The following is a 22,668-nucleotide window of genomic DNA, read 5'->3' on the forward strand; positions in this document are numbered from 1 at the left end:
AAGTTTCAATATTTTTATTTTTTATTTTGCCAATTGCCAAATACACTCCATATTATAGAAAATTCTACCTGAATGACTAAAACACGTTTTCAGAGGCAATGATAAATGTGTTTCCATTGTAAGACACAAAAGTTACCTGTATTGAGATCCCCAAAACCCGCCTAAGTATTTTATTTTACAATATTTAATTATCGAAATCTAACGTATATTAATTATATCAAAAAATATTAAAAATTAGCATAAGATGCAAATCAAACTTTTTTTTTTGGTAAAATAATAATATATAATTTGATATTTTTTGTATATGTGTTTGTTTGGGGGGTTTGGATTTTGAGTTGGCATTTGAATAATAAAAATTTTGAATTTGAATAGTTATATGATGTGATATAAATAAGCGGTTTTGAATGTAAAATTGATTTTTAATATAATATAAAAAATGAAAAATAAGTGTTTGATTTAATGTTTTGGGAGGGAAAAAAAAATTGGATGAATAGTTGGATCTAAATCCAATCCTCCAAACAAACACGCCCTAAAATGAAACCTAAAAGCAATTCAATATATCAATTGTCAATATAACATCAATATATATATATATATATGTTATACCAATTTGATTTTAAGTAAACTATACCAAATCATGTATAAGTCTACTATGTAAACTAAATCTTAAAAGACAGTAATAAGCTACAAACTACGACAGCATCAATGGATTATGAACCATAGCCATACAGATACTTACCCACCACACCAACTCGACTAACCTTTACGAGGCAATCTACGTAATATGTTTTATTGTATGTACAGTGTAAAGATTAGCTTTTCACAATGATAGACAACAGATTAGTTAGTTCTCACCATCAGAATCAAATGTTTGTCTTCTCCTCAAAGATTCCAGCACCTGACCTGCAGCTCCGTCGCCGCCTTCTCGGACACGAGACTTGAGCTTCGGGACGCTCATTGCGCTGAGAGGCGTTGACACGCCATTGTTTACTTCACGCAGCACAGACCTGGCAGTTGCAGCAGCTCGAGCATCAGCCATGGCAGAAGCCACTTTGGAGTTGTTAGGAATCTTCTTAGCATTGTTGGGGAGGGGCGACCAGAAGGCCTCTGATCTCTTCATGCTTGCAACAGCATCGGAGGCTGCAGTCTTGGCTTTCATGGATTCGTATTTCTGCATGTCGTAGACGAGTTCTTTGTGGAGCTGTCGATCTGCAACCAAGAAATCATCGATCTCGTTCTTGTAGTCCTTGAGGAGGATTCTGAGGCAGTCCATGAGGGAGCCGATGAGGGGACTGTTCTTGCTCTCTAGGAGACGCTTGAGCTCGATGATGGTGGGAATGGCGCTCTGTATTAGCCCTTTCCGAAGAGCTTGTGTGATGGCTCTGCCTTTCGAGGCAGCAGATGTAAGCATGGCTCCTCCTCCTCCATCTTCTTCCACATCTGCTGGCTCAGATGATGATGAGCCATTGCTGGATTGAATTCGCATCTCTTTGCTTGATAAGACGAGGAACGCATCCTGATTCATTCAAACTTTCAGTGTCAGTCTGTTGATCATGTAAACACTTTTGAAACTTTTAACGTATCCTGATTCATTTATACTTTCATATCAATCGGCCGACTAAATAGACATTTTTAAACTTTTGACTTTATTCATAAAAATAATCTTTTTTAAAAAATATCACATTAAATATTTTTTTCGCTCTCACAAGATAAGCATATCACATTCTCAATTTTTTTCTTTCCCTATATTTTCCAAAACACTAATAACTTCAAACCTTTTATCTAATCTTGCATATGTGAATGTTGTTACTAAACTTGGGATATAATTAGTTTATACAACAGCATATTGACATCTACCAAAGTAACTAAATTGTTCAATAACATGTCTATCCAACTGCCAACAGCATATAATCTATTCATGCCAACTTCCGGGTGTGTTTATTTGACAACCTTTTTTTATTTTCTTCTACTATTCAATTCTTCAAATATGTTTACAATTTTTTATAAAAATATACTAGTTTCATCTCACAAGTTAAGCTTCACACATCCCTTTTAAGTTCATTATGCTCAACAATAAATCAGTGCTATTGTTGAGATATATTTGCTACTATACATTATTAGATTAAATCAGATGGTTACTATTTGAGTATATTCATTATATATAACCCAGCAATTCACCAAGGATGTAACATATAAAGAAACAAGTACACAAAAATTCAATACAAAAAGTTCAATAAAAACAAAGCGCAATGGGAATAAAGTTACCTGAAGAACTGATTGTCCAGTGGTGTCCTCAATAGAGAGCATGCCATCGGATGCAGCACCAAGAACTTCGGTGCATACTTTTGCAAAGGTAGTCAGCAGGTGCTCAGGAGCCATTTCTTTCAGCAAAGTCGAGTAGATGTGCATTCTTTGCGACCTTGATTTCTCGTTGTTTCCTCTGTGAAAGACACGCCCAATTTCATGTATGATGAGCTGTAGTAATGTAGTTATGTTAGAGCCATGGCAGACAAAGGAATCAAGCAAACCTTAATGTAAAAAGACGGTTTTCACTTCGTGAGCTATTGGAGTTACTCCGTCCTGTATGTGCATTGCAGTCATTCAGAACGAAAATGGATTCCACAAAGCTGTTGTAAGCTAAAAGTGGAGCCTTTGCTGCAGAAAATTTCACAGAGAACAAAAGTTACGGAAGATCAATGATAGGCAAACAACACTTGCATGTTCAAGTTTGAACCTTTTAAGATATTTCCAAAGACAAAATCAGCCAATTGACGAATTTTCTCGGATTCATCGACTAAACATATTAGAAACCTGAAGAAAAGCACTCCTCTCCACTTCACATAGTCACGCTGCAGAAGAAACAGAGTCAAATCTGATGACACCATATCACTGATCCTCTGTAATAACTGTAAACTGCTTTCTGGTCAACAAAAATGTACCTGTAATAACCTGGACAGTTGTATAAACGTCTGCCTTCGTACAGGTTCACATGGATCCTGGAGGCATTTTGTGATCTTTGGCAGATAACTGTAGGGCATCATCAAAAGTAGATGTTAAGATCCTACAAAGAACAAATGAATTTACTACTAGTTTCACCATTCTCTGGGCTCACCAGTCAACCATGGCAGTGTATCTCACACAGAAATCTTGCATCATTACAACAATATTGTTTCGAAGGGCAGCACAGCTGCTCGTTTCGAGCTCCTGCACAATAGATATCTTCTGTTAATAATTGAACAAATAACAATGGTCAATGTGTTTAATGACTTGTTCTTATCTGTGAAACATTGTGATGGAAGCATTGATGGCTACTAGTTATGATCAAGTAAATTTCCAGAGGAAAATGACGGCGAGTTTGAAAAGTACCTGCACAAAAAGAGGAAGGTATCGCTTTGCTAGTTTCCCATCAGATAGGCAAATCTTACCCATAGTTAGCCATGCTTGTATATACAGGGGCGGAGCAACCTGCTTTACAGGCACTACAGGCCCAGATATTTTAGTTGACTTTCGGTTAGAACTTCCTGAAGTGATGATGGCATGTATGGCTGGAACCACAGTATTCAAATTTATCGATTGACAGGCAATAACTAGTGACCCAATTGTGTACACGGCACTAATTGCTTGTGCTAACAATTTTGATTCTATACAACTTGGAGCTGTCTGTGGTGTAAAAAGAGACCTGTCCTTACTAGCATCGGAGATTTTCGACATGTACGCTTCCAAGACTTGGGAAGCTTTAGAAAGAAGTTGATTCACCCATCTCATGACGAGCATATCAGCCTCCTCCGGATTTAAGGCCTTTCGCATGCATAAGGTTTTGAGTGCTTTTACATGAGCATTAACCTGGTGCAAGGAAAATTCAAAATCATGAGCATAAAACAAATTACGATGCTTTATTAACGTAAACAATGATTGGCTACACAATATGAACTCCAACATCTATATATGTACCTCGGTCGAATGCATGTTGAATGCTTCAAGTCGTGAAAGGAAGTTTTGGGCTAGCTCGGCTGCTGGTTCAGGAGGTAGCACCATGGAAACATTAGAAATTGTTTGTAGGAGATATACACGATCAGTAACCCAAGCAACAGAACTAAATTCTGCATCAACCATTTCGTCATCAATATACCCCTTTCCAGAAGCAGTTGGATGATCGCCAGGGGGTTTATACTTGTCAAGAAGCTGCCAATGATGATGGAGGAACTCCCAATCGATGGATTTTGAAAGGAATGCAGATACCTCTGACAGCAAAAACCAGGCACCAGGAGGTGCTGTCCACTTCTCTATGGCCATGGAATGGTTCAGCCACTGAGATTCAGATGTTCTGATGATATTCTGAAGTGCTGTAGCAATTTTTGTCTTGAGCTTCTTCTTTTTCCCTAGGCTTGAGCAGATTTTCTTCACCCAAGGTGATACCTCTTCATGAAAAATCTCTTTAAGCAGTCCTAGAACTCCTTCAGGGTATAGCTCACATCGCAAATCTGAATCACTGCTCTTGCTATGCATATCACCAGGAAAAGAATCATAATGTCCTGATCTAGATCCAGCCTGCGATACACGGTCAAGTACCAATTCTAGAAAGAGGTTCTCACATTCTTCTTGGATGCTAGTTTCGTTATCAGTTATTAAACGTGGAATGGAGTGCATCCACTCCTTGATCACAGCTTGACTTGAATGCTTCCTAAAGGCCTGCAGTTCACAAGCAGCTTGACTTTGGTGAATGAAACCACAGAAAAATTCAGTTACACTACAGGAAAACTAAATAAGGAATATAAGCAAAACTAGAATGCAAGAAGGAAATAACTCAATATAAGTAGTGTATACTAAATAGATTTCACCTCAGATAGAGCTGAGATTGCCACTTTCCTAATGCTAACAAGTGGATCAGAGCCACACATGCCAACAGTCTTTAACAGTTCTTCATCGAGTTCACCTCCTAAAAGCGATGTTAACTTTGATATAAGAAAAAGTGCGGCTTTTCTGACAGCAGCCTTCTCATCCATACACCGTAGCTTAAGAAATTTGTTAACACCACCAATATCCTCAATCCCAACTTCAATGATTTCTTTCACTACAGTTCTACTTTTATCATTCTCAGACAAATGTGTCACCGCCTGAGCTAAATTTGATAAAGCTCTAGCTCTAACCACTGCTGTGTAATCCGAGCAACGTTGAATAAGCGCCTTTAACAACCTGAAACCCCATGGATTTTCATCTCCATCAACCATCTCAAATCCAAAAGGACCGCTAAGAGTTGTCAAGAAAGCAACAATCAAATCCACTGATAAAAGCCTAACTTGACCCTTTCCTTGGCTCAACTTTACGACATAATCAGCAAACTCTGCCTGATACTCAAAATCCAAAGCCTTAACAATCTCCATGATGGAGTTAACTGAAAAAGCCCTGTGTTCAGCCTTTTCTGGAGCCTTCCAAACCAAATACTTTGGCATGTTTGCAACCGCTTTCATAATGTCATCAGAACTTTTACCAATCCCAACTACACAATTCCTAACAAAATCTAAAGCAAAGCTTCTTAAAGGCTGTTTAGACGACAAGATAAGGGGTGCCAATGCCTTCAAAACCTCAGCAGCAGTATCACCCTGGATTCCATGCTCAGCTTTCAATATTTCAAGCAAAATCTGTGAACACAACCTACATAACTTATTGAAATTCCCCAAATTTTCCCAAAGCTCTGCAGCATTCATTGTAATCTCGGATATTGTCTGAACCAAAGCCTTTAAGCAATCCGAAAAGCGGTCTAAATGCACTAAATGCAGCACCTGTTCCAATAGCTCGAGCAAACAGAACAAATCTTTGACATCATAACTTCCCTCTTCCCCATCGTTGTCCACCGTTTCTACATTCCCCACCCTTTTGTCTTTTCCACCAACATTCCTCCTTGCTTTCTTAGGTCGACTCCCATCTTTCGAAACCAAAGAACGGTGTTTAACGGCCAAACGTATTACGCGATGAAGGTTGAGAAAAGCCATGGGAGTAAACAAAGTGAAAACAGGGGAATTTGGAGACAAAAGAAGCAATTGATATACTTTCGACGCCAAAATAGGATTTCTACAGCTGAGGCTAGAATCCATGCTTGAAGAAATTGCATTGACGAGTGAAATGAGTGAAAGATTCCTCGCAGATAGTTCATTGTAGAGATTTTCCAGATCAATTGGGTCACAAGTCCTGCGACTGTAATCCAACAAAGATTCAAAATCTTCAAAAAAAGACAACGATAGCGGTACCTGAGCTTCGAGATCTGAAACAATTCGAGCCACAATTTCGTCCATGGTTGAACCGAGGGAGGCGATTCTTCTCGGCGACGGCGAGTCGATGGGAAACGGAAATGGAGACAGGCAGCCATTCAATTTTGTCATTCTCCCGCTTTAAAATTCAAACCCAGTTGAAACGCTGTCGTTTCACTTATCTTTTATTAGTTTTTAATTCCGATATTCCTAATTAAAGCTAATGATTGGGAATTTATTAGGATAAAGTTGGAATTAGGTTTTGAATGGAGGCTTTGTTTACAAAATTATTTTTCAATACTATTAATTTTTGTAAAAATATCACATCAAATATAATTTTTTTTACTTAAAAATATTAAAGTTAATATAATTTTAAATTTTTTAAAAAATAATTAAAATTTCAAAAAACTTTCTATCTAAACATAACTGAAATTTTCAATTTTTAAGTAATCTCTAACAAAATAATAATACTACAAATTTTTATGAACATGATATATTAATTAAAAATAAGTAGTTATATCAATGTATTTCATGTCTTAAAATGAATTGAAGATGGTAGCATCTTTTGCTATTACATTTATGGCATATATTACATTTATATTATATTAACATAGAATAGAATGGATAATAATATAATCCAAAATTGATTTCAATTTATGAATTGCATTATACAATACATTATTTATTTTTATTTAACATTCTATGTTTTTTTTGTATTTATATTTTGTGTTATTTATATATAATATGATGTGTGTGAATATATCACATATATATATATAATATTTGTATTATATTAATATAAAACAAATAATATTTGCATAGTCAAAACAACACAATTTACAATTGATTTCAACACGTGAAATTCAATATATTTAAGACACAATTAGGTATTTTTATTTAAGACCTTATGTGTTGTTTATTGTTGTCAATATTACATTAAATTTTTTAAATCAATCCAATAACAACAGTCTTATACAATCTTTTGATGGATCATACATTACATTTATTTAATATTTTGCCACATATAGACTGTTAACATATATTGTCATTTTATACATGATAGGCAAATTAGACTAATTAGTATCCTAGATTATAATGGTTCGATTAGAAACAAAGGCACATTTTTGTTACACGTCGTTCTTGATCATTATTGAATTAACAAGATCGATCAAATGAATGACAATTAGGACGGGATCTCATACCTTATTTCCGACAAATGACTAGGTGATGAACTTATTTTCTACCCTACTATCAAGTGCAAGTGTATAGTAGAATGGTGACAAAATTTCTCCATCCTAAATGTTTGCTAACTGTCATGACAATGTGAAGATGGTTTTATGTATCTTTCAAGCAATAATAAGGAGGGCCTTCTAGTCTCTCTCTCCCCCCCCTCTCTCTCTCTACCCTACCCTCAATAAATGCATATATATATATATATGTATATGTATTATGTATATGATCCAAGAACAAGGAATGTGTGATGCAGGATTCATGAACAAGAGGATGATCCTTTTGCTAAAGGGCACTTGACCTCATTCTTGATTTTTCACCACTGCCCACATGGAATCAATCAAATCCATTTTTGTTTTTTTTTTTTTAAAGATAAGTCAGCCCACTTAACAAACATATCATATCCAGCAAAAGAATCCAGAATCTGTTCATTTTGTGTCTCAATCAGCAGCAGCAGTAGCAGAATCCAATGCAATTCAAGAATTTCTGTGCACATTGGACAAGCATTCTTGTCACCTCTGCTAGACACCCCAATTTCGCGGCGGAGATCCCGGGACCTCAACTCCTCCCCATTCCAGACCAAAACCTACGATCAATGTTGTGCCATCATCTGAGACCTGTGCTCCATGGAGCTCCCAAGAATTCTCTACGCTCTGTACTGCCATTTGGAAGATGATCTGAATTATAACCCGACCCATTGATTTAATGACATTATGTACAGTCACAAGGGGTATAAATGTCATTTCACGGGTAATATTGCCGCCTTAATTATATTATGACAGTCACAAGGGTATAAATGTCATTTCATGGTTATATTGCCGCCTCCCCACTATGCAAAAGCAGCATTCTTTTTTTTTTTTTTTTTTTTTCCCTTCTTTCTTTCCAATTTATATAATAAAATTTTTATAATATAAATAATGCATTAACATTTATTTTTTCTTTTTAACTTCGTTCACTTTTGGATTAATTTTTTATTTTTGATCTTTACTGTGTAGTTTCTACTATTTCTATAGGAATCCTTAATAATGTCAACATCAATTTATTATTTAAAATACAAATATAAAATCAAATGCATTATTTTATCTTATATATATATATGTTCAATAATCTTACTATTCAATTTTCACATATATTTATATTTATATTTAAAATCATATTCAATCATTATCTTATTAAAGACCAAACACTACTATATATATATATATTAATATATGCAAGTAAAAACTCTTTAAATTAGTTGTGTTTTAATTATTAGTACTTTTTACTATGTAGTAATCTTTTATATGTATTTATATTTATATTTTTTTTAGTGATAAGAGTTTATTTCACCTAACGTTTCGGGTGCCCCTTTTCAATGAGGAAAGATACCCTTTTTCTTAAAAAAAAAAAAAACAAAATTTATACCTAATAAGAATAGTATTTGATGCTAAGGGTGTGTTTGTTTGGGAATTGAGTTTTAAGTACATTATTCATTTCATTTTTTCCTCTAAAACAAATATCTATTTTTCATTTTCTATATTATATTAAAAATCAATTTTACATTCAAAACATCACGTCAACAACTATTTATATTACATCATACAATTATTCAAATTCAAAACTTTTACTCTTCAAATCTCAATTCAAAATCCAGACCCCCGAATAAACACACCCTATGATATATATTACCAAAAAAATTATACAAAATTAAATGGATTATTCCGTTGTCCTAATCTAATTTTCTCTATATCATTTTATTGTAAAGAAAAATTACTATAAATATTTTATCCTATCTATTAACTTTTTTAATCATAAAAATATACAATATTAAAAAATAAAAAAAATTTATTAAATATAATATTTATTAAAATAAAATAGAATAATTATGTAGCAAAAAAACGCTCAAACGGTGTCAAAATCAAATAATGGAAAATAGGAAGTGCAGTTTGGCTCAAATAGTTATTAAATTATTGGCCTTTCTTATTCGTGATTGGATAGTGTTTCTAATTAGTAATTAGCAATTCCCCCAAATAATTACCAAATAAATATTTATTTACCTATTTTCAGTTTAAATTTATAATTACGGGAAAGCAGTTATCCACTCATTCCCAAGGAAGTTTTATTTTTTAAACTAGATATTATTTATAATTAATTTAAATTAGCATGGAAGGGTAGAAATGTCATGTCGCTAATTTTCATACGAGCCGTTTAATCAGTTTTATTTTTCAAAAAATTACACCAGCCATTAATTATTAAGGGTAATAAGATTATATATATTTAATAAATATATTTTGCGTGTAAAAAAGCAAAGCAAAGCGAAAATGGGCGTTCATTCGTATATGCACATAGATACATAGATACAGGCAGGCGCATGTATATTCATCATTGCCTCACGCTCCAATCCACTCTCTCAAGCAATCTCAAGAACGTTGCGGATTTGCTTTTGGCCGGCCGTGGTTTTCTGGTGATCTCTCAGATCTGTCCGCATTTCGGGGTTATGTGATTTTGATTCAGGTACGGAGATGCGAGTTTCTTGTTTCTGTTTTGTGTTTGATGGGGAATTTTTGGCGGCATTTGTTTGGGTGGTTGTTCTATTAGGGTAATGTGGAATTAGGAATTGGGAATTTGGAATTTATCGGTGGGATTTGTTTGCGGTGCTTGCTTCATTTTTTTTTTTTGATTTGAATGCGCAGTGTTGATTTGGGGATTTTTGGGTGTTCTTTCGGTGCGTTTTCTTTGTTTTGCAAGCTTTGCCCCGTTTTGGGTTCTTCCGTTGGTGATTGGGATTTCTGTTTGTTGGTTGGGTTTGTTGGATAGTTTTTGTCGATTGATTGAACGTTTTGTTATGTTGTGATTTATGTTCAAGTGTGGAAGAAGTAGATCTCGAAGTTGGCTCCTCAAAAGAGATCGATGCGCCACGTGGGTGGCCAGATGCAGCAGAGCAGCGCGGCTGCGGCAACCGCTCTCTACGAGAATGCAGGACCAGGTGTGTCCGGTGGAGATGCGGGGGATGCCGTGATGGCGCGGTGGCTCCAGTCTGCAGGGCTGCAGCATCTGGCCTCTCCAATGGCGTCTAATGCTGTTGATAATCGTATGCTCCCTAACCTCCTGATGCAGGTAAACTTTTGTTTGGAAATGTTTCCTCACTCTGATTTATGTATAAGCTTTGGATTAGGTAGTATAGGATTGATGCACAATATAGAATGTGAATTGCAATTACTGAAACTATTGTTGGATTAGAGGCAGTTTGTATATATATGATCGGAGAAGATGAAGAGCATAAGCTTTGAACTGATTTTTAAAACACTATGTTATGGCCAGTTAAGGATATTACTTGGATGCTGATGCTTTTCGTTTTTGCACGATGAGGGGGGATCGGTGGAAGTGCTATTGTATTGTTTTCTTTTGTTTATTGGCCTTTGAATCCATGATTAATCGGGGAAATTGATGATGCGTGAAGGGTTATGGGCCGCAATCTGCAGAAGAGAAACAAAGGCTTTTCAAATTAATGAGGAATCTCAACTTTAATGGTGAAGCTGTGTCCGAGCCTTATACTCCAAGTGCCCAAAGTTCTGGTGCATTTGCTCCGTCGGATGGGTTTTACTCTCCTGAATTTAGGGGTGATTTTGGAGCTGGACTGTTGGATTTGCATTCTATGGATGACACAGAGCTCTTATCCGATGTGCGTAACAATCTCCAATGACTTGGAAATTTTACTTACCTACACATAAAAACTTGTGAAATTTTACCATTGAGAGCAATTAATTATTTAATTTTCATTTTCAGCATGTTATCACAGAACCGTTTGAGCCATCGCCTTTCATGCCTGCTCTGACCAAAGCCTTTGAAGGTGACCTTGAAGAGCCAACCGGCAGGCAGCAGAGAGGACAGTCGGATACTGAAACACCTGCTGGACTGGCGGTTAATGATAAAGAAAACAGTGCAAGGGAAAATAATGTGGCGAAGATTAAAGTTGTGGTATGTTGCATTTTTCTATTCTTGTGGATTATTTGCAAATATGTGATGTTCAAGTGATTTAACAATGAAATGAGAAATAATTGTTTATCTCTGTTTCTTCAGGTGAGGAAGAGGCCTTTGAACAAGAAAGAAATTGGTCGGAAAGAGGATGATATAGTGACCGTCTCCAATGATGCCTACTTGACTGTTCATGAGCCCAAATTGAAGGTCATAAAATAATCTTAGCATCATGAAAATCTTATATTTAATTCACAAATAGCCTTCAATTTTCCAATGTTGAAAAACTCAAATTTGGTTATTATGATGAAGGTTGACCTGACTGCATATGTGGAGAAACATGAGTTCTGCTTTGATGCAGTTCTAGATGAGTATGTGACAAATGATGAGGTAATACCTTTCCTCTAAGTTCTGCTCAAGAACTTTCATGTATCCATCCAATATTTCATACTAAGTCTCATATTCATAATTCCAATTCTCTCTAAACACTCAAGTTTATCTTTATTGACTGTGTTGACATTGTAAAATTCCTTTGTTCTTTGCTGTTTTTCGGCATCTATTAGATTTTCTTCATGTCTAATCAGGTATATCGTACTACTGTGGAGCCAATTATACCCACCATTTTTCAACGTACCAAGGCAACATGTTTTGCATACGGGCAGACAGGTTTGCCATCCTTTCACTTTCTAAAATCATTATTTCGTTACATTGCAGTCATATAAATTTGATCTACCACATGGTCTCGGGACGAGCTGCATGCAACAGCCAAGGAACACTTGTGTCATGTGTTAATATAACTTTTTGTCCACCACTAAAATTTTGTTCTACAGTATTTCATTTTCATTGGCATCATGGTATTTATTTCCCACTAATTCTCTATATTTGAAATTTTTTAATCCACCTACCTCAAAATTCATCAGCATCTCACATGCAACACTTGGAAGAATTAAATATAATCACTACAAAATGATGCATGCTGCTAATAGCTCAAGCGTAGGTGGGAGTCACTGGGATATGCTTATTTGATCATTCTTATATGATTTGGCACCAGGAGGGTGATCCCACGTTCAAGTCTATACTCTTCTCTAGTATAAAGAGAGAGAGAAAGCATATGTCATAGTGCTGCTACTGAACATCTTTGAGCTTTCATAATGATCTCATCCAAGTATGGGGTTGTTCGTGACTCAAGAATAAATTTTTTTGTGCAGTTTTATTTAACTCACGCAGCCTAAAGTACTTAACTGAGACAACTTTGTTTGACAGACTGTTGCATGTTTACGTGTGTTAGATCCTAAAAAATGCTTTCCACAGCTGAAATAACATTGCTTCTTTTTTATTACCAGGGAGTGGAAAGACGTACACCATGCAGCCGTTACCTCTCAGGGCAGCAGAAGACCTTGTCAAACATTTAAATAAAGCAACATATCGGAATCAAAGATTCAAGCTATGGCTTAGCTATTTTGAGATATATGGGGGAAAACTTTTTGATCTTCTCAGCGACAGAAAGTTAATATTCTGACCTGTTTTCTTTGTATTGAACTTTGAAAGATTGTAGTAGTTATGCCTGTCAACCATTATGTTTGGATATTTATTATCCAACAACTTAGTTTATCAAATGCATATTGTGTTAGCAAAAGAACTCTTTACATAATTATTCTCACATGCTAGATCTTATCATGGGATATGCAAAAATTAATATGCTATTTGTTTGTATTAATCAATTACGATATTTCTTCTGAACTCATGTTGGAATTCTCTTGTTTAGGAAGCTATGCATGCGAGAAGATGGAAGACAACAAGTTTGTATTGTAGGGTTGCAGGAATTTGAAGTCTCCGATGTGCATATTGTGAAAGAATATATTGAGAAGGGAAATGCAGCTAGAAGCACCGGATCTACTGGTGCTAATGAAGAATCTTCAAGATCACATGCGATATTGCAATTAGTTGTGAAGAAACATCCTGAGGTGAAAGAATCTCGGAGGAATAATAATGCAAATGATGCAAATGAATCCAGGAGTGGGAAGGTTGTTGGAAAAATATCTTTTATTGATCTGGCAGGTAGTGAGAGAGGTGCTGATACTACCGATAATGATCGACAGACACGGTATTCAATTTTGCTGTTATTTGTAGAGAATGGCTTCTATGATTTGCAAACTGCCTTGGTTTGGTTAGGAAAGTTAAAAAAGATTATATTTATTTTTGTTACCTGTTATCTCTGTTGCCTTGTCACATTCCATTAGTTATAATAATTCTTTGCTGAGTGGATTTTAATTGAATATGCAGCAATTTTGATTGTCCCACAACTTGTTAGTTACTTCATACTTAAATATAACATTCTAAAAGATGGAGTTTCTGTATTTTATACCTAAAACAGTCGGAACAGTTGAGCTTTAGATGCATTATGTGCTTAATCTGATTGTTCCACAACTTGCCACCCTTCATTATTACAGTTCATGCTGTTAGTTTCAAATCATGTATGTATTTTGCACTCTGGCATACTAGATCCTGAGGAAATCTCTATCCCTACATCCGAGTAGGAAATACTTTAGTTTTCTGATACGTGAATTGAAAGTATAACAACCACCCAATCAAAGTTGAAGTTAAAGATCCTTGGTTTGATCTTATATCCTGTTCAAAGATTCTGATGAGTTGGAGTTTATCTTTTGTATTCGAAAGAATCATGGGATAAAGGAATTTTCGAGTTTGCCCTGTAGATATTCCCTGTGCCTGGTGGATATCGACTGACAGCATTAGAAGTAATACCTGGTTTATTCCATTTATCAGTAAAAATCATTTCAACTTCAGTTCCTCGCCACTTAGACCCTGTCTGAGTAGAGCTTTTTGTTACTTGAGTGAATGGCCTTTTTGCGTTGACTTCCTCTTGATGAGCCTATTTGTTTTTAGCAGTTTCATATGTAAATGTTTTTTTGGTTGTGCAGAATTGAAGGAGCAGAAATCAACAAAAGTCTACTCGCACTCAAGGAGTGTATACGCGCTCTGGATAACGATCAACTTCATATACCATTCCGTGGAAGCAAACTTACGGAGGTTCTTCGTGATTCCTTTGTTGGCAATTCAAAGACTGTTATGATCTCTTGCATTTCTCCAAATGCTGGTTCATGCGAGCATACACTTAATACTTTGAGATATGCCGATAGGTAGAAATACATTAATTCTAGCAGTTTCTTTTTGTCTTTTCCGCTCTTTATGTCGCCTAATCTAAGAGATTGCTACCTTTGACAGGGTTAAGAGTCTTTCGAAAAGTGGGAATCCGAGGAAGGATCAGAATAGTTTACCTCCTAACGGAAAGGAATCATCGTCTGCTACAACTACGTCTGTTGCTGCTGAGCTAGAGGATGTTCATGAACACCTTCAAGAACTTAAAGTATCAGAGTCAAGCAGAAAGGCTCTGGAGAAGGAAACTTCTTTCAAGATGCCTACTGATGATGAGAAACAACCTGCAAATTTTTTCTCCAATTATAGCCTTAATGGCCGGGAGGAAAGTGGGGTCGCTGGTGGTGGAATCGAACGTGAAAGGCTTGATGTTAAAAATGCTACCAGGGGTTCTACCAGTCAAAAGACTCTCCCAGTCGGTTACTATCAGAGTTCATCATCCAATATAGAGGAGAAGCCACAGAAAGTATCCCCACCTCGGCAAAAAGCCTATAGGGAAGATCGACTTGAAAAACTGGGAAATGGTCCAAGGAAGGATAGTGATATTTTGGACATGCCGACTACTAATTATAAGCAGCAAAATGTCAGCCATTCTACTGCATCGAGTGCTGGTGGCAGTAAGCAATATGAACTTGAGCCAATGCCTGATGGAAGTGTCAATGAGATTCTCGAGGTTAGTTGTGCCTTCTCTTCTCAATAACTGGTTTCTTTTCTAATTAGCCGTTGAGGTGTACATGATCTTGTCCCCCCTGAATTTTCTTAGGAAGAAGAGGCCCTCATTGCAGCCCACAGAAAAGAGATTGAAGATACTATGGAGATAGTTCGTGAAGTAAGTTTACTCAAGAGTATCGACCTTATTGTAATCATTGCTCATCAGTTCATTATAGATCTTACCGGGTTTTGCCTTGTTTGTATTACCTATTAGGAAATGAAACTATTGGCAGAAGTCGATCAACCAGGCAGCCACATTGACAACTACGTTACACAACTGAGTTTTGTACTGTCGCGCAAAGCAGCTAGCCTGGTTAGTCTTCAAGCTCGCCTAGCAAGATTCCAGCATCGGCTCAAAGAGCAGGAAATACTGAGTCGAAAGAGGGTACCCCGCTGAAGCGATACTTTTATGCGCCAGTGAAAATAAAATGTTTCTTGTTTACTGTACCTATTGTAGCTTACTTTTATCACCAAGTATACATACAGAATTACCTGGTGAAGTTTGTATTTGTGAAAAAAAAAAAAAAAACAAAACAAAAAACAAACACATGATGGAAATATTGTGCATTGAATTTGGGACTATGCAATATTTCATTTGTTTGAGCAAAAACAGGATCTCCTGTTGATTAATGAATATGCTTTTTATACATATTTCTGTAGTTCCCTTTCCTTGTAGAAGATTTTGAGCTGCTTTTACAGGCCTGATGATCTGTTGGCATACTCTTTCACCAATGCTCCGAACAGCGTCGGTCGCGCTAGAAGCCTTGCCGGACTGTCGAACTCGGCAGCCCATCCTGTCGAAAGATACCATTCAGACAACCTTAAGGTACTAATGTGTGTGTGCGCGTATGTTTTAAGGATGTTTGTTGAACTGACCGTCATCCATGACTAGGACTCGGTCGCAGTTTATGACAGACGGGATTCTGTGCGCAACGGTGATTATCGTGCAGCCGGGGAAGTCTTGCCGGACGATCTTTTGGATGACTGCGTCCGTTTGGGAATCGACCGACGCCGTTGCTTCGTCCATGAACAGAATCCTGCTGCTTTTCAGCATTACTCTTCCTAAGCACAGTAGTTGTCGCTGGCCGACGCTCCAGTTCTCGCCGGAGTCGACAACTGTGATGGTCGAACAATCGATACAAAAGGTACCTTATGAGTTTACTTATGAAAAATGAGATCTTGACACTGACCTGATGAGTTGAGTTTCTCCGGCTTCGCAGACACGACTTCTTTCAGCTGGCACCGGTCGAGGCTCTACAAGGCGCAGAAACGGATCAACAAAGAATGACGGTATATATATATGGATCGAGAAATAGCATCGATTATCCGGACAGACCTTCCATATTTGATCATCGGAATACAACCCAAGCGGATCGATGTTGCTCCTCACCGTTCCCTCGAACAAGACTGGCTCCTGAGGGATGATTCCAAACTGTGACCTGAGATCGTGAAGCCCGAGCTTGCATATATCGACCCCGTCGATCATTATCCTCCCCGCGTATGGCTCCACCAGCCTGAAGAACACTTGGATCAGCGTCGACTTCCCACTTCCCGTCCGGCCAACGACACCGATCTTCTCGCCTCCGTCGATGCTCAGCGACATTCCTTTCAGTACTAACGGAGTGTTCTCGCGATACCTGACCTGCTCGGAGATACATTAGTTCATTTCACCGTTCGTTAATTATCAAGGATATGAATTCGATTTCGAGTAAGTGTCGAAGATAACCTGCAGGTCGTTAATCTTAATCGCGCCGCGGCTTGGCCAATCCGCCGGAGAATCTTCTCCGCGCCATTCGGCTTCGGAAGGTATGTTTATGAACTGCTTTATTCTCTCCACAGACACCATTTTATTCTCCAGGATGGAGCCAAGATACACAGTCCAGTAGAGCACACTGTTAAGCGGCAAACCATAAGAAAGTGCCAATCCGACGTATTCTAGCATCGAAGGAAGGTTGGATAACATCAGAATCGCGAATCAAATTGAAAGGTACGGATCGAAAAAGTCTAGTTTTGTACCTGGTTTTATGACGGTCGTTGGCAACAAGATCAAGAAGACGGTGGCGACGCACAGGACGAAGCTCCCGATCAGCTCCAACCGGAATCCCAACCACTCGTTCGAGGCGCTGTTATGGAAGCTCATCGTCAAGTTCGTGTTCACCTTCACCATGTTCTCCTGAAAGAATCGATCCTCCTTCCCGAAGCCTCGAATTGTCGTAACACCGGATATCGTTTCAGAGAAATGATGGATGATCGGAGCTTTCGTGATTTGGTCGAGCCTCGTGAGCTCGCGGGACGTCGCTATGTAATATCCCTGCATTCGACAGAGTTGATCGTGATCGAAAATGACTCGGATTAAACAGAATGAAGTTCGAAAGATTTCGCGAACCTGATACCAAATGTTGAGCCATATCAACGGGATTACGAGCAAGATCGTAGGCCACGCCGATTGACATGTCATGATCAAAATTCCGAGCAACGAAATGTACATCACGATTGAAATGCTCAGGTACAACGGGATCAACATGTCGATGTTCGCTTGGTCTGATGATGCCTGTGAACGAAAGAGACACCGATGAAGACACAACGACGAAAGAAAAAAAAGTTCAAGACGGCGAGGCTTACGCGGCTTAACACTCTTCCAGAAGGCGTCGTGTCAAAAAACGACATGGGAGCGCGAAGAATGCTGTTCGTTATCCGGTCGAAGAAGCTTTGGCCTATCTTCAGACCCAGATACGCGACGAGGATCGATCTTACCGCCAAGAAAACGCATGATATCGCTGCAATCGCCGAGTAAATCCCGATAAACAGAGAGGCGACGAAGCTATGCTCGGATGAAGTCTCGTAAGCCAGCCAATAGTCGCTCGACATTTGCGACGCCTGCCATAGTATCGACGTAATGATAACGGCTGCGACTCCCGACCATCCGTACAACTCGGTGCAGTATTCCTTATACACGCGAAGACTGACTCGTCCCGTCTCCCTCTCTTCATCTTTGATGAGCTTCGAGTTACTCTTCGATGCGCCTCGCTCGCCATTAACCTCATTTTGGACAGAAACATTTGGCAGCGTAGACGTTGGAACTTGTTTGTAAGAAGATTCGACATCTTGTCCAGCATCTGTGCTCGAAACAGTTGAGCTCGTTTCGACTAGTCCCACGGAGGTTTCGTGAGCGACGACAAGTGCGCCGAAGTCGATCGTTGATTGTCGAAGCTCGTCGTACTTCCCCGACTGCACAATTCTCCCGTCGCGCAATACCTTTCATATAACAACACAGAAGTTCAACAGTTTCAACTTTTAGTTGAGACCGTCATTTAATATAGTATCAAACAACACATACATTAGTGAAGTTTAAAAGTTTTAACTTTTAGTTGAGACGGTTATAACATGGTATTAGACAACACAGACATTAGTGAAGTTCAACAATTTAACTTTTTAGTTGAGACGGTCATTTAACATGGTATCAGTATGTCCCATGTTATCGTGTTTGTTGACTCTGTAATAAATAAATAAATAAACAATGCGTTTTCGTTTAAGATTAAATTTTTAGGTGAGATGATTATTTAATATGGCAGGAGATATTGCAATGCTTTTCTTACCAATATAAGATCGGCGTTGTGTAGGAAGTCGACTTGATGAGTAACGAGTAATATCGTTTTATCCTTGAGAGCTCCCCTTACGCATTCCTGCGAAGAACCCGTCTCGTTAACAGGTTTTCGCCGTATAACTGTAATGATCATGTAAAAGTTTTGTACTAACCTTAAATATTTCAGCCCCAGTGTGAGCATCGACTGCGCTAAAGATATCGTCGAGAAGATAGATATCGCAGTCTTGATACACAGCTCTCGCGAGCTGTATCCGTTGCTTTTGTCCGCCGCTGAGGTTGATTCCACGCTCGCCGATTTCTGTTCGATCGCCGTGTTCTAACATCGCCAAATCCTTCTCGAGACAACACACTCTTATTACATCATTGTACTTCTCCTCGTCCATCGGCGAACCAAAGAGGATGTTTTCTCGAATCGTCGCGTTCTGTATCCACGATGCTTGCGCTACATACGCCGTCGTCCCGAAAACTCTAACCTTCATAGACAACAAAAAAACATATCAGAAACCAAAAGCAGTTTGATTTTGTACGTTATAAAAGCAAATTTTTATAATTTTTTAGAGGCTATCCAATAGTGCTTTTGCATTTTTTAGTTTCAAAAGCTGATTTTTCTGCCAAATAAAAACAGGTATTAAGTGTTGTTTTTGTCTAAAACTTATTTGAAAAGCCAATCCAACAAATGATCGATTCAAAGCCATTGCAATGTACCTTTCCCGAAGCTTTGTGAAGCTCGCCGAGAATTGCGGCGAGCAACGACGATTTCCCCGATCCAACGGTGCCAACGACAGCCGCAAGCTCACCTTTCTTGATCTCGAAACTTATACCCTCAAGAACACATTGTCCCCCTTCGTCGCCCCACGCAAAAACGCCATCTTTAAACTCGATCGCGGTCCCATCATCGCGCCCGTCGTCTCTCTCGACAGCTTCGTCGTCCAATTCACAGCTTGTTAGATAGCCATCCAAACGTCCCAAGGACACGACAGCCTGCGATATTGCGATGAGCGTCTGCGGGAAGTTCTGAATCGGTTCTTGCAAGATCTTGAACACCGACGTCGCCGTGAACACCGTCGCAGCGTCAAGAGGTACTCCGATCATCGTCGCGACACCGAAAGTAAGCGCTGCGATCGCAAGAGGGATGCTCCAAAGAAGAACCAAGTTCCCCGAAATCGCGTACATAAATTTCCCGAGCCAATCGAACTCCATTCGCCGCGCCGCCCGGATTTTCGACCCGAAATGTTCTTCCCAGCCGTGGAACTTGATCACGCGGACGTTGTTGAGAAATTCCGTCGTCGCCTTCATCCTCGAGTCGCGATTCTTCATCACATTGAACTGAAACAATCGATTCTTGCGCGTTATCAACAATGTCAAGAACATTACGCCGATGACGGCAGCCAACGAGACGATTACGGAGACTCCGAGGTACACGTAGAGCAGCAGGAGCGCGATGCCGACTTGAAACGGCATCATCCACAGAGTATGCAGCTGATACACTAAGTCCGCGAGCTGCTGACAATCTACGGCCATGTAGTTCACAATCTGTCCTAATCCATGAGCCTGTCTCGACGACGACGACAATCGGAGGCCTTTCTTGTATAGAGCGGTGATCAGAGTCGATCGAATAAGCATCCCGAGCTTCTGCGACAAAAAATTGAACTGATGCGATGTAAGAACTTCGACGATCTTTGCAACGAAGAGTATCGAAACCAGACAAAAGCCTCGGTACAGATTACTTCTGTCGCCGGAGCTGAAACTGACGAAGCTTTCGATCAAGACCGGACCGATGTACATTACAGACAAACGTACAACTGCGAGAACGCCGGTGAAGACGAGATCCTTCCAGAAACATCGAAGAAGCATCGCTCTTACAGGGTTCTTCGAGTTTTCCGAAGGCTTAGGCCAATGTAGCTCGAAACTTTCAGACATTCGCTTCGCTTGATGATCGGATGGAAGCGAGGGAACTTCGTCGATTTTTAGAGGGGACTCGTAGCCTTTGCGGAGAATCGGATTCATCCAATGCCATGTCGCTCGGGACAATAACGACGCCGTTGCGTAGTTACTGATATTCGAATCAACGTCGCCGTTGTCTTTGATAATCGAACTGATCCCCGAAGATCCTTTGAGAGCGACGATAAACAGGAAAACATACAATGGGAAGCTCGCCAAGGCGACGAGATCATCAACTTTCAGATTAGGCACGACATTTTGATCGTTAGAGATTACTCGAAAGAGAGCTGCACTGAAGAAGAAACACACAACGACAAAGCTCGCTACCCAATACGTTCTAAGGGGTATCGAATGAGAAACGGCGCCGACTCGTTTCTCCCGAGCTATAAGAAACAGAACTAACAGATTGGCTGCTGCTCGAAACAATCGAAACAAAATCTCGACTAAACTCCATTGCAATGATCCTATGCCTCGGCTCAATGCCGCTATGGTAAGAACAACATATGCAAAAGATAACAGAGCAACTACTCCAAATGAAACTTTAAACCATAGACTGATTCGAAAACCAGATTTTTCGTCGCTAAGGAGGGGCTTGCGAAGGACCGAAGATCTGGAATTTCGATCAAGAACGAATCTAGAGCATACGCTCTTCATCGCAAACGCAATTACGGTAAATAAAAAAACACAGTCGATAGCAGAAGACATAATCCTTTCTGAACACGGGGAGAGAAAAATGAATTCGAGCTGGCGTAGCATAAGCGCAACCAAATTTAGATCGTCGGGAGATTCACCGACGGTGAGAAATTCAGAAGAAGCCATGTTTAAAGAACAAGAATTCAGAAATTCAGATGAATCTAAACACAGAAAGGCTTAAAAACAGAAAGAATTCTACAAAGCAAACTATGAAATCTGTGAAGAATATACTTAGAAACTCATATGATCATACTGAAAGAGTGAAGAGAGACCATAAGCATTGGAAAGATCATATTTTTGGACTTAAAAATAAAGAACAGATTGGCACACATTCATCATTGTGATGAAAATAGATATATTATTAGAGCAACTGCAAAGATTTTTGGCAGCATTGTGATGGGAACCATTCTTTACAACATTTATTGTCTTGTTCATCTCATTATGATTATTATATATATATATATATATATTCGTGGGAATGGTTAGGGTGATGATCAGATTAATCAAAGTGATATATGAACTATTATCATATACTCATATGACTGTTGACATATAACTTTGTACCGAAATCAAATCTAATGTGTGTTAATTATAAATATTGATTAGGACTAATCAGCACGGTAGTACCTATATATACATATATACTTGTGCCCCATGCTATAGTTAGCTTGGATGGTTTCTTTTGGACATAAGAATCTTGGGTTTTTCTTATTACATGGCCTTGGCCGGCCTAGCCCTCGATAAAGACATGTTTTTTTGTCTCGACTCATGATAGTCGACAAACCACGCATGTCATCATAACATTGGAAAACATTAGTCGTACTAAGAGTGAAGTGCAAGCAATTCTATTTCGCCTTCAGAAAGTATAACGTTCGTTCTTTCGTGTTTGTCATACTTAAAAATAGTATTTAATGTGATATTTTCTGTACCGTGAAAATGAAAACACAGAAATCAAAACATCATGACCGAGTTATGGACTTACAAAAATTTCAAAATAAAAAACAAACCAGAAAAGTCAAATCTAAGTGGCCAACTAATGGTATGTGGACAAAACATTTTAAGATCCTACTAAACATCAATGATATATGAATCATTAGACAATCATTACACATGTTA

At 38.5% G+C, this 22,668-nt stretch overlaps 3 protein-coding genes across 4 annotated transcripts; 1 reads left to right on the forward strand and 2 right to left on the reverse strand.

Moving 5' to 3' along the window:
- Nucleotides 1–523: 523 nt before the first annotated feature.
- On the reverse strand, nt 524–6,342 carry LOC127247761 (uncharacterized). Its single transcript, XM_051269768.1, has 9 exons — nt 4,839–6,342; nt 3,952–4,689; nt 3,367–3,843; nt 3,113–3,204; nt 2,940–3,027; nt 2,735–2,849; nt 2,529–2,655; nt 2,266–2,440; nt 524–1,516 (listed from the first exon to the last, which is right to left on the reverse strand). Exons 1-9 carry the CDS (start codon nt 6,288–6,290, stop codon nt 845–847), a joined length of 3,936 nt encoding a protein of 1,311 aa, XP_051125725.1. The 5' UTR covers nt 6,291–6,342; the 3' UTR covers nt 524–844.
- Nucleotides 6,343–9,759: 3,417 nt separating this feature from the next.
- LOC127249191 (kinesin-like protein KIN-13A) lies at nt 9,760–15,859 on the forward strand. The gene is made up of 13 exons (XM_051271896.1): nt 9,760–9,968; nt 10,321–10,571; nt 10,915–11,136; nt 11,241–11,432; nt 11,535–11,639; nt 11,742–11,819; nt 12,014–12,095; nt 12,773–12,935; nt 13,195–13,533; nt 14,369–14,587; nt 14,673–15,276; nt 15,367–15,432; nt 15,529–15,859. Exons 2-13 carry the CDS (start codon nt 10,365–10,367, stop codon nt 15,709–15,711), a joined length of 2,460 nt encoding a protein of 819 aa, XP_051127853.1. The 5' UTR covers nt 9,760–9,968; nt 10,321–10,364; the 3' UTR covers nt 15,712–15,859.
- Nucleotides 15,860–15,873: 14 nt separating this feature from the next.
- LOC127249159 (ABC transporter C family member 14-like) lies at nt 15,874–22,604 on the reverse strand. 2 transcript variants are annotated; one of them, XM_051271856.1, is made up of 11 exons: nt 19,624–22,604; nt 19,071–19,391; nt 18,911–18,997; nt 17,937–18,569; nt 17,701–17,865; nt 17,331–17,625; nt 17,041–17,249; nt 16,651–16,956; nt 16,505–16,568; nt 16,191–16,430; nt 15,874–16,108 (listed from the first exon to the last, which is right to left on the reverse strand). In XM_051271856.1, exons 1-11 carry the CDS (start codon nt 21,676–21,678, stop codon nt 16,008–16,010), a joined length of 4,476 nt encoding a protein of 1,491 aa, XP_051127813.1. In that variant the 5' UTR covers nt 21,679–22,604; the 3' UTR covers nt 15,874–16,007. The 2 variants fall into 2 exon arrangements, 1 of the variants encoding a protein (XP_051127813.1); XR_007838250.1 differs by lacking the exons at nt 15,874–16,108; nt 16,191–16,430; nt 16,505–16,568 and having other exon boundaries at nt 16,833–16,956; nt 17,041–17,206.
- Nucleotides 22,605–22,668: the final 64 nt, after the last annotated feature.

The sequence above is a fragment of the Andrographis paniculata genome, unplaced genomic scaffold (assembly GCF_009805555.1).
Source record: "Andrographis paniculata isolate CXL003 unplaced genomic scaffold, ASM980555v1 Contig11END, whole genome shotgun sequence".
Classification (NCBI taxonomy): domain Eukaryota; kingdom Viridiplantae; phylum Streptophyta; class Magnoliopsida; order Lamiales; family Acanthaceae; genus Andrographis; species Andrographis paniculata.